This window comes from Corvus kubaryi, unplaced genomic scaffold, assembly GCF_017639235.1.
Source record: "Corvus kubaryi isolate FWS band 111438036 unplaced genomic scaffold, C.kubaryi_AGA036_p1.0 37266, whole genome shotgun sequence".
Classification (NCBI taxonomy): domain Eukaryota; kingdom Metazoa; phylum Chordata; class Aves; order Passeriformes; family Corvidae; genus Corvus; species Corvus kubaryi.
Window position 1 is genome coordinate 1,363,186 of NW_024581081.1, and position 12,847 is coordinate 1,376,032.

The 12,847-nt window shown below is 40.4% G+C and overlaps 1 protein-coding gene across 2 annotated transcripts in view; it reads right to left on the reverse strand.

Moving 5' to 3' along the window:
• The window catches only part of PRKN (parkin RBR E3 ubiquitin protein ligase), a 693,755-nt gene that overhangs the window by 122,591 nt on the left and 558,317 nt on the right, over positions 1-12,847 (reverse strand). For both annotated transcript variants that reach the window (XM_042025061.1, XM_042025060.1), the window contains one exon: positions 1,987-2,048. In XM_042025061.1, the coding sequence (XP_041880995.1) occupies positions 1,987-2,048 (62 nt within the window). The remainder of the gene's footprint in view (positions 1-1,986; positions 2,049-12,847) is intronic.

The following is a 12,847-nucleotide window of genomic DNA, read 5'->3' on the forward strand; positions in this document are numbered from 1 at the left end:
GTATACGTGATAACAGAAGAAGACACATTTTAGGTCTTTTTAAAAAGCAAATATCTAACTAAATAAACATAAGAAATAAATAGATAGTCACATGAATAAGGACTTTGCCTGTAATTCCTTTCTTTTTTATTTAGATGTAGTTTAATTTTTTTTTTGTCTTGGTTTTGTACCAATTTATTTCCTGACTATCAAAGAGTGCGCTAACTTCAAACAAAAGCTACTGTGGTCTTCAGTAGACTCATGATAACAATGCTTTTGTAGGGACAGAATATATTTGCAATAATCCTTATACTTGTATAGGCTAATGAAATAATTCAAGCCTCATGACAATGTTCACTGTTTGCAAAGAAAGTCCATCAGTTAAATATGATGCTCTGTCAGGGGTCATTAGTCAGGCTACAGTCCACAACTCCATTCTCAGGGCTTTGCCAGGGGAGCTGTCAAGTCTGTCTGATTTAGTCCTCTCTCTCATACTTGCAGCCTTTTGCTTTAGCTGTTCCTTACTTTTCCCTCAAATTTCTCCTTTTGTCCCACTCTTCCTAGTCTGCTTATCTTCACCTCTTCATGCACCTTAAGTGCAGATCTTCCTTTATCTACCAGTGTCTTCAGCAAGCTTCCGTATTTGGTCATTCCCTTCCAGTCCTTGGTCCACGCTCCTTGTCAGACCCTTATCCTTATCAATCCGGTTTCTACTACCAATCCCTTCCATGAACCAACCCCATCTCTTCACTTTACCCAAGCTTCATCTCACTCTGCCCTCCATTTGTCAGGTAGCTCTAATCAGTCTCTTGGCCCCATCAATCCGAGTTGTAACTTCTTTTATTTCCTCTTCCTAAATCCTCAATCTCGCCAGATTCCCACTTCCAGTATCTCCTTTGGCCTATTCTGTTTTCTTTTTTTTTTTTTTTTTTTTAAATCTATTTTTATTTTTATTTTTTTTTTAATTCTTGTCAGACAAACCCTCCCACACTCCCCTTCATGTTGCCTTCTTGCTAAGGAAAAACTGAGTGCCTGAAAAACATGACCTGTAACTCTCTACAACAACTGAAGTGGGGGGTTGTGGACGAAAATCGGAAGTCTAGAAATTGTAACAGCAGTAATAAGAAAAGGGAGAGTGACAGGGAAAGGCGAAGCAATGGGGTGTTCCTGACAATATAATAAGATTTTAAAATGATGAAAAAAGACTTTGAATTAACATCTCAGGAGTTGCTCCTACCTCTGTCACAGGCCTCATACAACCCTGTGTAAGTCCCTTGGTGCCAGGTTCATTAAAAGATGTGGATGTTGTCATGTACAACACACTAATGCTGGGCTTTCAGCCCCTTGGTCCCTAGCACCTGTAGCTCTGTGTCAGGCAGTCAGGCTTTGTAACCACTACCTTAGGAGGGATACTTCAGAGATAAAGACAACTTGAATTTCAGAAGCATTGAGGGTTTGAAAATTCAACCTGTCTCTCAAAATTTAAGGCCACTTCTCAATACCTCTGTACGTTAATTTCATTATTGACAAAATAATAACTGACCTTCTTGTGAGTGCTGTAAAGCATACTTCATTTAGGCTTTCCTTAGGTGCCTCTACAGAAATAGTTTTCTGAGTGCAAAGTACAGCTATAATTATGAGAAACACTCTTAAAAGAGAAAAAGGGACACACAAAGGGAGAGATAATATCATGAGTAGCTGTAAGTACCAATCCCTTAGTCAGATTGTTTGTCTGTCTGCTGCTTTAGAGAGTCTGTTTACTGCAGTAGTCAAAAGCTGAAAAACTGTGGCAGGTAGCAGATGTACCAATTAATAACCTGTCAAGGCTGACAGATAGATTGAAAAAAACCCCAGCTCTCACATATAACTCCTGTGTGGTTTTTTTCCCACATTTCAGGTCTTTGGGGGTCATGAGATACACTCTGTCTCCCTGGAGAGAGATGAAACTGCCTCATTAGCGTCTATCTTTCATGACATTAAGACGCTGCCTTTGAGATGCTAACTTACCTGTTCTTCTCCCAGAATCCTGAAGTGATGAAGCTCTTTAATCAAGGAATCTGGGCAGCCAGCTGTTGGAAAGAAAAAAAAAAAAAATAGGCATTTTAGAGCTTCCTGTCAGAGCAGTTTCAGCATAAGACACATAGATGCAGAGAGGATAGAATATACAGATTACCTTAGATAAAGAAGATTAGAAAGATTAGCCATGGCTCTGCAGGCACCAGAATACTGAAAGCCATCTATCAAATAATCCTTCCACATTTTGGAGCATGCTACCAAGAACACTTAGAAAGGTTATATTCTGAATATTTTAGCCCTTTCCCCAAAGGACTACAAACAAAAGCAAGATGAAAAGGGCAGCACTGTCTGCCAGATACTGCCAACCCTTAGTATAAGCCAAAAAGCCTGTTAAAAGAGGATCTCTCATCAAAACATTGGAGCTGCCCAAAGCTGAATTCTGATTCACACAACAGGTTTGGACTCATTTCTAAGAATAATACATGCTTTTCCTGATTCCCTGAAGGATTTCATAGGCCCCACAGATCCCTTTAATTTTGGCTGTTGCAAATATAACCCATTTCACATATATATGGCTGTTACCTGCTAGTGTTAACACACAAACCAAGAACACAGGCAGAGGAGTGATTTGCCAGAATTTTGCAATGAGATTAATTTTCAATCACTACAAACTTTCACATCTGTACCAGCCAGTAAGAAAGAATATGTCTTGATAGCTGCTGCTTTAATCCCCTGTTTAGACCGTGGTTACCTTCCTGGCAATGCAATCCAAGGCTGCTGAACACTACTTTTGTAAATGACTTTTGTACACTACTAGACTAATTCCTGACAATGGATGAAAGTGCAGACTGAGAAAGCTATCTGGGCTTTATTCTTTTTACCATAAATTGAAGCATCTCTTTGCAAACAGAGAACATTTCTTAAAAGGAATAAAGAGCATAGTTCCCCTCAGAAAATGGGTGGCACCGTGATCTTTATCAACCTGGTTTTCTGCTAATGCAACTACAAATAGTTACCTTTCACTCTTAATGACTGCCATTAAAAGAATACAAATTAATTTGGATGTAATTATCAGAAAAATCTCCACCAGCACCAGGGTTTTACTCAAGGCCAATGAGACACGACCTACACTCACAATTTCTGTTGGCATAGCTGTCTTAGGGATGCAGAAGGAAAAGCTACACTTGAAAGCAGCATACTAAAAAGGCGAAAAACCAAACAATAGACAAAATGACACTAGTCTTGTAATTGCATACATTTTTCCACTTAGGGAACTGATTTAAATGTTACTCAAGTCAGTCTTTTGCTGGTAAATGTCTTATCTTCATTCAGTGGAGGAATAGGTGAAGAATGCACCATCTACACAACTTCATCAGCAAACCCTTACAAAGGTAGACAAGGTTTAAAGTTGGCCCGGGTTTAAGCATATAGTAAGAGTTGTCTATTAATGACTTGTCTCTCGTTAAATATGAGTATTTCTTCCCATTTAATGAAACCTATGATATCCTTACAGGCTTCTTTTTACCCACCTCTTCCTCGTGCACAAGGATATTCACATATATGAGGGTGTGAGTTTTAGCTCTAAGCGATTATTTCTTAATCAGATTTTATTCTCCTCAACTTCTAGAAGCACAACCCGTGTATCACCTTTAAATTTCTTTTCTCATTTTTTCCATGATGTTTATTCTTTCTCTTTCTCAATGTACTTAATTGTCCTTGCTACTCCTACCACAGAATTGCTGCTACACAGCATTTCCTTGTCTTCTCACTGGGATTTACATCTCAATCCAACTCTGTCTCACTAACTTCTTGACCCATGCCCTGACTTGTAGTCCAGAGCTGTTGTCTTCTCTGTGTTTCAAATCAAAACTTATTGTATAAAACACGGTTCCTCTCTCTTAGCCTCAAGTTCTTACATAATCAGCAATATTTTTTTCCTGCATGTGATTTTCCCTGAAAATCTACATTGATTGCATACTGCTATAAGAATTTCTAAGTGTAGAGGATAATTATGATTTCATGTAATGCTGCCTGCTAATCTTTGACAGATGTTAGCTTTAGAACACCAGCTAAACTGCATTCTGCTTTTTGGAGTCCTTACAGCTTCTACTTCAATCAATTATTTCTTTCTTCCCTCTTATCCTTTCCAATTTGTTATTCACTAAACTCCTTAAAACTGGAAGGTTTCCTTTTTCTTCCCTAGCAAGAACTTTTTCTCTCCATTCTCCTTGAAATTATATTTCCTGAGAACCATTTTTCTCCCAGAAATCCATCCTATTCTGCCCTCACACATCAATTACATAATCTCCCCTTTAAGAACTCTTTACATGCATCCTCTCTACCATACAGGCTGGGGATGAATGGATTAAGAGCAGTCCTGCCAAGAAGGACTTGGGGGTGGGGGGTGAGAGGCTGGACATGAGCTGGCAATGAGCACTTGCAGCCCAGAAACCAAACGTGTCCTGAGCTGTATCCAAAGCAGCGTGGGCAGCAGGGAGAGGGAGGGAATCTTGCTGATCTGCTCTGCTTTGGTGAGAATCCCACCTGGAGTAACTGCATCCAGGTCTGGGGTCCCCAGAACATCAGGAGGATGTGGGTGTGTTGGAGTGGGTCCAGAGCAAGGTCACCAAGATGATCAGAGGGCTGGAGCACCTGGTCTATTAGGAAAGGTGAGAGAATTGGGATTGTTCAGCCCAGAAAACAGAAGGCTTGGGGGAGACATCACAGCAGCCCTCCAGAACTTGATGGAGGCTTATAAGAAAAATGGGGACAAATTATTTAGGGGCGGCCTATGGTGAAAGGACAAGGGGTAATGGTTTTAAACTGCATGAGAGTTGATTTAGATTAGATATAAGAAAGAAGTGTTTTTATGGTAAGGGTGGTGAAACACTGGAATGGGTTGCCCCATTCAAGGTCAGGCTGGCCAGGGCTCTGAGAAACCTGACCTACTTGAAGGTGTCCCTGCTTATTGCGGGGGGGCTGGACTAGATGACTCTTCCAACTCAAACTATTCTATGATTCTATCAAAAACATACATATTTAAGTGTTACTAGTCATCCACTGCTGCATCCTCTTCCGAATACAATATTTTGTATAGTCTGTTTTTCAGAGACTTGCCCAACCTAGTTTTCAATCTTTTCATAGTTCAGATTTTCACTGGAACTTGCTTAGCTGATTATACAACAGATCCTGACGTTACTAGCAAAGAGAGAGCTTAAAAACTATGTCACTGTTGGCATGGTTCTTTCCAGCAATGTAGCGCGTTCGGTTTGTAACCGGGCAGAAACACCAATTTAGTGTAGTGGTTTGGTCCAAAATACTCATTACTGTTTACCTTCTGTGAGATAAGAATTAGGAGAAAAGCAAAGCAGGCACCAAAATTGAAAGAATATAAAGAAGTTTATTAACAGACCTAAAAGAGGGAAAAAGGAAAAAAAATATCATACCACATCTTCAGAACGCTTCTCCTCCCCCCCCCACCCCTTCTCCCTTCTCCCACTGACAATGTGAAAAGACAATCCTTGAGGTGTTCAGTCTGTTTACCACTTCCATAATAACCTTGTTCAGTCCATTTAGGAAGAGGAGTCTCTCTTGCCCATGCTATGAACACATTGTTACAACGAGACAGCCGCCCAGGTTGGTTCTCTGCTTGCATCATGTGAGAGTCCCTTCCCACAACTTGCAGCTTTTCCCACAACTGCTTTCGAGGGTCCAATCTTGAGCTACTGGGGTGCAATTTTAAGGTTGAGCCGTTCAGAAACAAAAGTTCTCTTCACCCATCTCTGGGAGCATTTCATCTCTAAGAACAGAGGCCCTCCTCCTTCCTTGGGAGCAAAGGGTCTTCCTCATCTTCATCTCCAGGACTATCTCTGGGAGCATCTCTAGGAACTGAGGTCTTCTCCTTTTCCATTTGGAGCAAAAGTCCTCATTGCTTCCATCTCTCCCTGTCCAAACTTCTCATGAAATTACAGCTGCGTCAGCATCTGCCTATCTCAGCGCAGGTGCTTTTGCTCACAAGTACAAGTTGAACGCTCCACCCCCCATGCCTTCATGAAATTGCAACGGGTGCTCTGATATATCACAGCTTTACAACAGAATTTCAGCTTTAAGCATCTCCTCTTTCTCTTCCCTCAGGTTTTCAGCTCTTCACAGCACTAAAAGGGTTAATCTCACCTCGGCCTTGCAGATGGAATGAAGCTTATCACTGTTGGTCAGATGACCTCTTGCCAGACAGCCGTGCAGCTTCAGCTGAAGCTTGACCGCACTGGAGAGGGGGAGCTGGGCCACTCTGTCTGCACAGAGCAGGGCTGTGGGGGGGGTTCTGCGGGTGGAACAGGGCCCATCAGCTCCAGGATGGCTGTGGCCCGGCCTGGCCCGAGCCCCCACATGGGGCCCCGCAACCACCTGTTGCAGCGCTGGAAACGAGAGAGAGCTCTGCCCAGAGTTCGTCTATTCTTAAGTGTGCATCACAGAGGCGGTCACAACTTTAAGTGGCTTAAAGAATTGTCCATATCCAAACTGGCCAGCTGATAGGTTCTGTTAGGTCACAGAGGAAGCTGTAAGCACCCCTTTACAAGAACACCACTTCTGAGACTATGCTTTGCTAACCCATGACAAGCAACAAGTTCAGAAATGTGACATGCATACAATATTGAATCATACTGACACATCTTAACAGTCTGCTGTCTGCATGAAGTCATTTCAGATTGTCACATTTCAGAAGCAATAATTTCAGGAAAAAAAATTTCCTTTTTTTCTTTTTTTTTAATATTTCTGTGTATATTTCTGATGTTTCCTGTTTCTATTTTTCATTTCTTCTTTTCTGCAAGTGGACCTTTGTAAAACATGTTCTAACACTGCAACCTCTTTTTACCAAATATCTGTGAGTTTTGAAAAAGTGTTGGATTATGTTAAATTCCTGCACTGTGACTAGAGACAAATGTTATGAAAAATAACAATTTCATAAATAAAAAGTAAAGAGAATTTAAAAAGCCCCTATTCTGCTCAAAACCATTAAGAACTATTTATCATCTCACCCAAAAATTCATCCATATAGCCATCAACGTATTAATGTATACGAAAGCACACATAGAAACTTGAATATTATCACTAGTTAAGCACAGCACCTGACGGGTTCACTGGCAAACTGTACACACCAAACATTTACAGAAAAGTGTATTGTCTAAGTCTCTGATGTGAAGCTAGCACATGCCAAATGACATAAATAAACTGCACTTTACAGATTTCTGCTATTTTGTACAGAATGCTTTGAGGATTAGTTTTTATGCCCTCTTGTCATGGGTTAGCAAGCATAGTCCCGGAAGTGATGTCCTTTCAAAGGGGTGCTTACAGCTTCCTCTGTGACCTAACAGAACCCATCAGCGGGCCAGTTTGAATATGGACAATTCTTTAAGCCACTTAAAATTGTGACTGCCTCTGTGATCCACACTTAAGAATAGACAAACCACCCCGCCCCCCAGCTCTTTCTCTCTCGTTTCCGGCACTGGGACAGGTGGCTGCGGGCCCTGTGCGGGGGCCAGCAGGCCCGGCCCAGGCCCTGCTCGGGCCAGGCCGGGCTGGGCCACGGCCATCCTGGAGCTGATGGGCCTGTTCCATCCGTGGAACACCCCCACAGACAGAGCAGCCCGGCTCCCCCCCACCTCCAGTGCGGCCAAGCTTCAGCTGAAGCTGCTCTGCTCTCCGGCAAAAGATCATGTGACCAACAGCGATAAGCTTCATTCCATCTGCAAGGCCGAGGTGAGATTAACCCTTTTAGTGCTGTGAAGAGCTGAAAACCTGAGGGAAGAGAAAGAGGAGATGCTTAAAGCTGAAATTCTGTTGTAAAGCTGTGATATATCAGAGTACCCATTGCAATTTCATGAAGGCATGGGGGGTGGAGCGTTCAACTTGTGAGCAAAAGCACCTGCGCTGAGATAGGCAGATGCTGACACAGCTGTAATTTCATGAGAAGTTTGGACAGGGAGAGATGGAAGCAATGAGGACTTTTGCTCCAAATGGAAAAGGAGAAGACCTCAGTTCCTAGAGATGCTCCCAGAGATAGTCCTGGAGATGAAGATGAGGAAGACCCTTTGCTCCCAAGGAAGGAGGAGGGCCTCTGTTCTTAGAGATGAAATGTTCCCAGAGATGGGTGAAGAGAACTTTTGTTTCTGAACGGCTCAACCTTAAAATTGCACCCCAGTAGCTCAAGATTGGACCCTCGAAAGCAGTTGTGGGAAAAGCTGCAAGTTGTGGGAAGGTATTCACATGATGCGAGCAGAGAACTAACCCGGGCGGCTGTCTCGTTGTGATAATGTTTTCATAGCATGGGCAAGAGAGACTCCTCTTCCTAAATGGACTGAACAAGGTTATTATGGAAGTGGTAAACAGACTGAACACCTCAAGGGTTGTCTTTTTACATTGTCAGTGGGAGAAGGGAGAAGGGGTGGGGGGGGAGGAGAGGCATTCTGAAGATGTGGTATGATTTTTTTTTCTTCTTTTAGGTCTGTTAATAAACTTCTTTATATTCTTTCAATTTTGGTGCCTGCTTTGCGTTTCTCCTAATTCTTATCTCACAGAAGGTAAACAGTAATGAGTATTTTGGACCAAACCACTACACCTCTATACTACAGAACCCCTTATAATGAATATTCTTAGCAATTACCAAAACTTTTCACTTCCCTCTTACCAATTATTATTTGAAAAGTAAAAGCCTTCATGAAATTTCCACAGACATAAACAAACCACAGGAATATTAAACAAATAAATCAATAATAATTATACATGGAAGTGTTGAAAGGAAATGATGCAAAAGCATGGACAATTGGCTTTAATCAGAAGCCAAAACTCAGGATTGAGGACACCTGCAGACTGATAAAATGGCAGCTAAATTGCTTATCCCTTCCCTCTTTCAGCTTACATTCAAACCTATGTGTTTCATATGTTCTCAGCTACAGTGACTGTTACAGGTTATTGTTAACTATGAAGGCAGAGCAAGATATAAGAAATACAAAACTGATGCAAATATTTAATATTTCTACACCACTTTTTACTCTTTCATAGCTCCATTGACCTTAGAGCAATCAGATCCATAAGACTAATGTGATATCTTAGGAATGAGCCTAAGTCTAAGCAGGAAAATAATGAAGGGATGATGCCCAGTTCAAAGGACCAGCAGCTTTATAAAGTCACAACGAGTAATTTCTTTGCTTCTATTTAAAGTTTTATTACTTAAATTAAATTTAAGCATTTTATTTGCTTCTACATGTTCCATCATACACAAGTTCACTTGTTTGAATAATTTTGTTGTTAATTGATTCCCATATTGCTTTATAATTTAACTCCAAATGCTGTACTTACAAATGAAGGGTCCATTTAAAGTTAGAGAAATTTGCAACTGTAAATTTGCAATTTACATTGTGCTATTCTCTTCATAAACATATTTTTAATCTGTTCATATAAGTACATGTATCTCCAAGAGAAGAATAAAGAAGCAAAATTTAGGAAGGACGGTTTGATGTCTCCTAACATCATAAATACCCTGATTTCAATCGGTCTGAACACACATTTTCAACTACACTTGTAATTAAATTATGATTCTAACACCAATTTAATTACCCAAATCTTCACATATTTTCTCTCAGACAGAATTAGCTTCTGGTTTTTTTTCTTAAAATTATCCCTCTGTATGACTTATGTTCTTCAGAGAGAAGGCAAAGGAAAAATTAAAACAACCCTTTAACGTTGCATAAAATGGCAAAATGGAAGCAAAAAATGACAGCTGTTTCAAATAGAGCCAGCTGAGAAGTAACATGAGTGTCAGTGCCCTGATGGCACCACCAGCCCTGCCTGTCCCAGCCAGAACCCCATGTCATCCCCTGCCTCACCCACCTGCATCTGGGTTGATCTCAGCTCCCCACAGCCCTGCCCTCCCCAGCCACAGGCCCTGGCAAGCCAGGGCCATGTTCAGGCCCATTCCCAGGGAGGTGCCCAATGCCCAGAGCAGGTATTGTCCCAGTACCCCTGTCTACCAGCACCTGGATGGAGGTACCCTGGCTGAATCACTCAGAGAATCATAGAAAATCACAAAATGTCTTCACTGACCACAGTTACAAGCATATGTATCTCCACTGCAGGGTTGTGTGCTACATCTTCTACCATACATTTGCAGCATTATTTCATGCTTTGCATTTTAAATTTCATCTTTCCCCAAATGGCATAGTTGTGTGAAATTCATTTCAATGCATTTAAGCATTAAAATGTTGGCTACATGAGTCTAATTTATTCCTTGCATGCTTCCTTTTTAGTTGATAGAAGGAATACATGCCTTCACAGAGTAATTCCCATCATCCAAGACAGGCACAAAAAAAATATCCTCTTACTTCCATTAAGTGAGGAGTTTAAGGTGACTTGGCAAGATTTACACAAGTAACTTTTAGACTTTTAAAGTTAGATTATTTGAATTTCACCCAACAGATGCAATTCCAATCATTGCTGCACATGCTTAACATTGGAGCATGTAAATTTCCCCGTCACATTTAGCTCCATGCAAGCTAAGCATTTACATTATGAGCACAGCGCAACTTCCATTTCTCACACTCAGAATTTATGTCTGCATCAACACTTGTTAATTCTGAAAAGTACATCCCTTTTGTGGGCTCTGAACATAACCACGCATGAATATCTATCAGTGTCCTTCAAAGGATATCTTTTCACAGTGCTAGTTGCTAAACCAAGCTTGCCACTAGAAAACGTTTCAAATACTTGAGAAAACCACTTCATGCTTAGAAAATTAATGGATATGTTGGTATTTTTTTTTTCCTGACTTTAGTATAGGTATGAGAAATGTTCCGTATTCAAAAACATAATCCTAAAAATCTGGCAGCGCAGCACTCTAATGGCAGGACTTGCAATACAGCAACAATTACATATATCTATAGGCAAGTGCAAGCTGGTCTGCCATGCATGGAAAGACGGCTAGGGAATCCTGCAACTCAGAGGTGCTTGTTATAGCAGGTATGCATCCAGAGCACAGCCAAGCTCAGCTACAGTGGGACAGCGCCTGGGACTCCAGACGTGACTACAAGTTACTCAGCACAGCACAGACTACTCTGTTGATTGAGCAGCAATGGCAGAAGAGCAAAACTCTGCAGTGAGTACAGTAACAATGGGAATGGAAACAGGGTAGTAAGAAGGCTGGAGTCAGACTAGACTTTCACACAAAACTTAGCAAGTTTGAAGTCCTCTAATTAGTTTGTAATTAGTAGTAATTAATGTGCATTAATTTGTTATGTCACTTTCCTAGTCTCCTCCAAGTTGTTCAACTAACTGGAATATTGTTGGAACCCCCCACACCTTTCTGCTGTCTGCAGCTCTTCCAGTGAAAAACAGTCCTGTGCTGGTTAGAGTGCAGCCTTTCTTACAGGAACTGACAATGATTTCAAAGTATGAAGTGACTTCACTGCGCTTGTGTTAATTAAATGTTTAGATGTTACAGATGACCTTTTCTTGTTTTTGATGTTACGTGAATGTGAACCAAGACAAAACTAAGGAGGGTGTCTGGAATGCATAAATACTTTATTGAAAAGAGAAAAAGATATTATGAAGAATATTGAGTATGTAATTTATAAAATAAAAGCATACAAGGCTATATTTGGAATACTGCTTGTGCATTGTGAAAACATGTTGAAGCATTTTCTCACAGATCCTACAGAAGAGTATTACTATAGCCATTTTCATTATTTTTTTACAACAGTCATGAGCAATACCTTTGTAAATAGTAAATTACTGAGTTTTTTTCTTTGTTGCTACCTACATAATTTCCCAATGTAGACAAACTTAGAACTTCATTAATTTGTATATGTACACTTTTATTTACATAGATCTTCCTTTGTATAAAAAGATTTAATTTTTAAAGAAAGAAAGGTCATAAAACAGTCCTGTGAATAACTTGTCATCTCAAGTCCCATGCCTTACGTCTGCAGGTCTGAAAAAGCAGAGGATTCACGGGGCACACAACTTCATCTGGAGAATCAATTATTACTAACCACTATTGATCATAAAATCCCATGTCAGAGTCAAAACCCTCTCATGAAATCAGTCAGCTGTATGTTTGAAAATTGGGGGACAATCCTTTAGTACCAAAATATCTTGTACTGGCCACCTTACAATTTGTGTAAAAAGTTACCTACTCAGCAAAAACAAATAAAGTAAACTAAAAAAATTACATGGCATTCTTGTACTCATGCCATTTTAATAACCATCAGTTTGCAGATGATATTTTTCTGTACAATAATCTAGATGAGTAGATAGCAAGATAAAACAAATATATGCTGAAAAAGAGACACATTAGAGGACTTCAATATTACAGATTGGTCAGGGAAAAAAATTTAAAAAGAAGTTTTTTCAAAAGCAAGAAGTACTGATTTCTGTCCTTTCAAAGTCAGCAGGCACATACTTAGACTGCAAAGCTCAGCTCTGCACTTGGGCAATGCTGCACCAGAGAAGATGACAAGCAATGCTCGTGTGTGGTTTCTGTACTCAGAGGTCAACATAGTGAAGACCTTCCCTCTAAGTCTTTAAAAATCTCTCTAAAACTACAAATGGTGGAGCAGTTCTTCAGCTCAAGCAAACTATCACAGCAACAATTAAGTCAATGGTGCTTACAGGTATTCGTACCAACAAACAAATAGACTACGTACACAAAACGTAATACTTGTTAAAAAGACTGTGTACCTGTAAAGGACATATTTAATTGCTACTTCTTCAAAGGTCAATCTGCAGTAAGAAACCTATTGTCTTAAAAAAAAATCAGAATTGAAATTCCATTTGCTCTTCATTAATGACCTCATCAAAC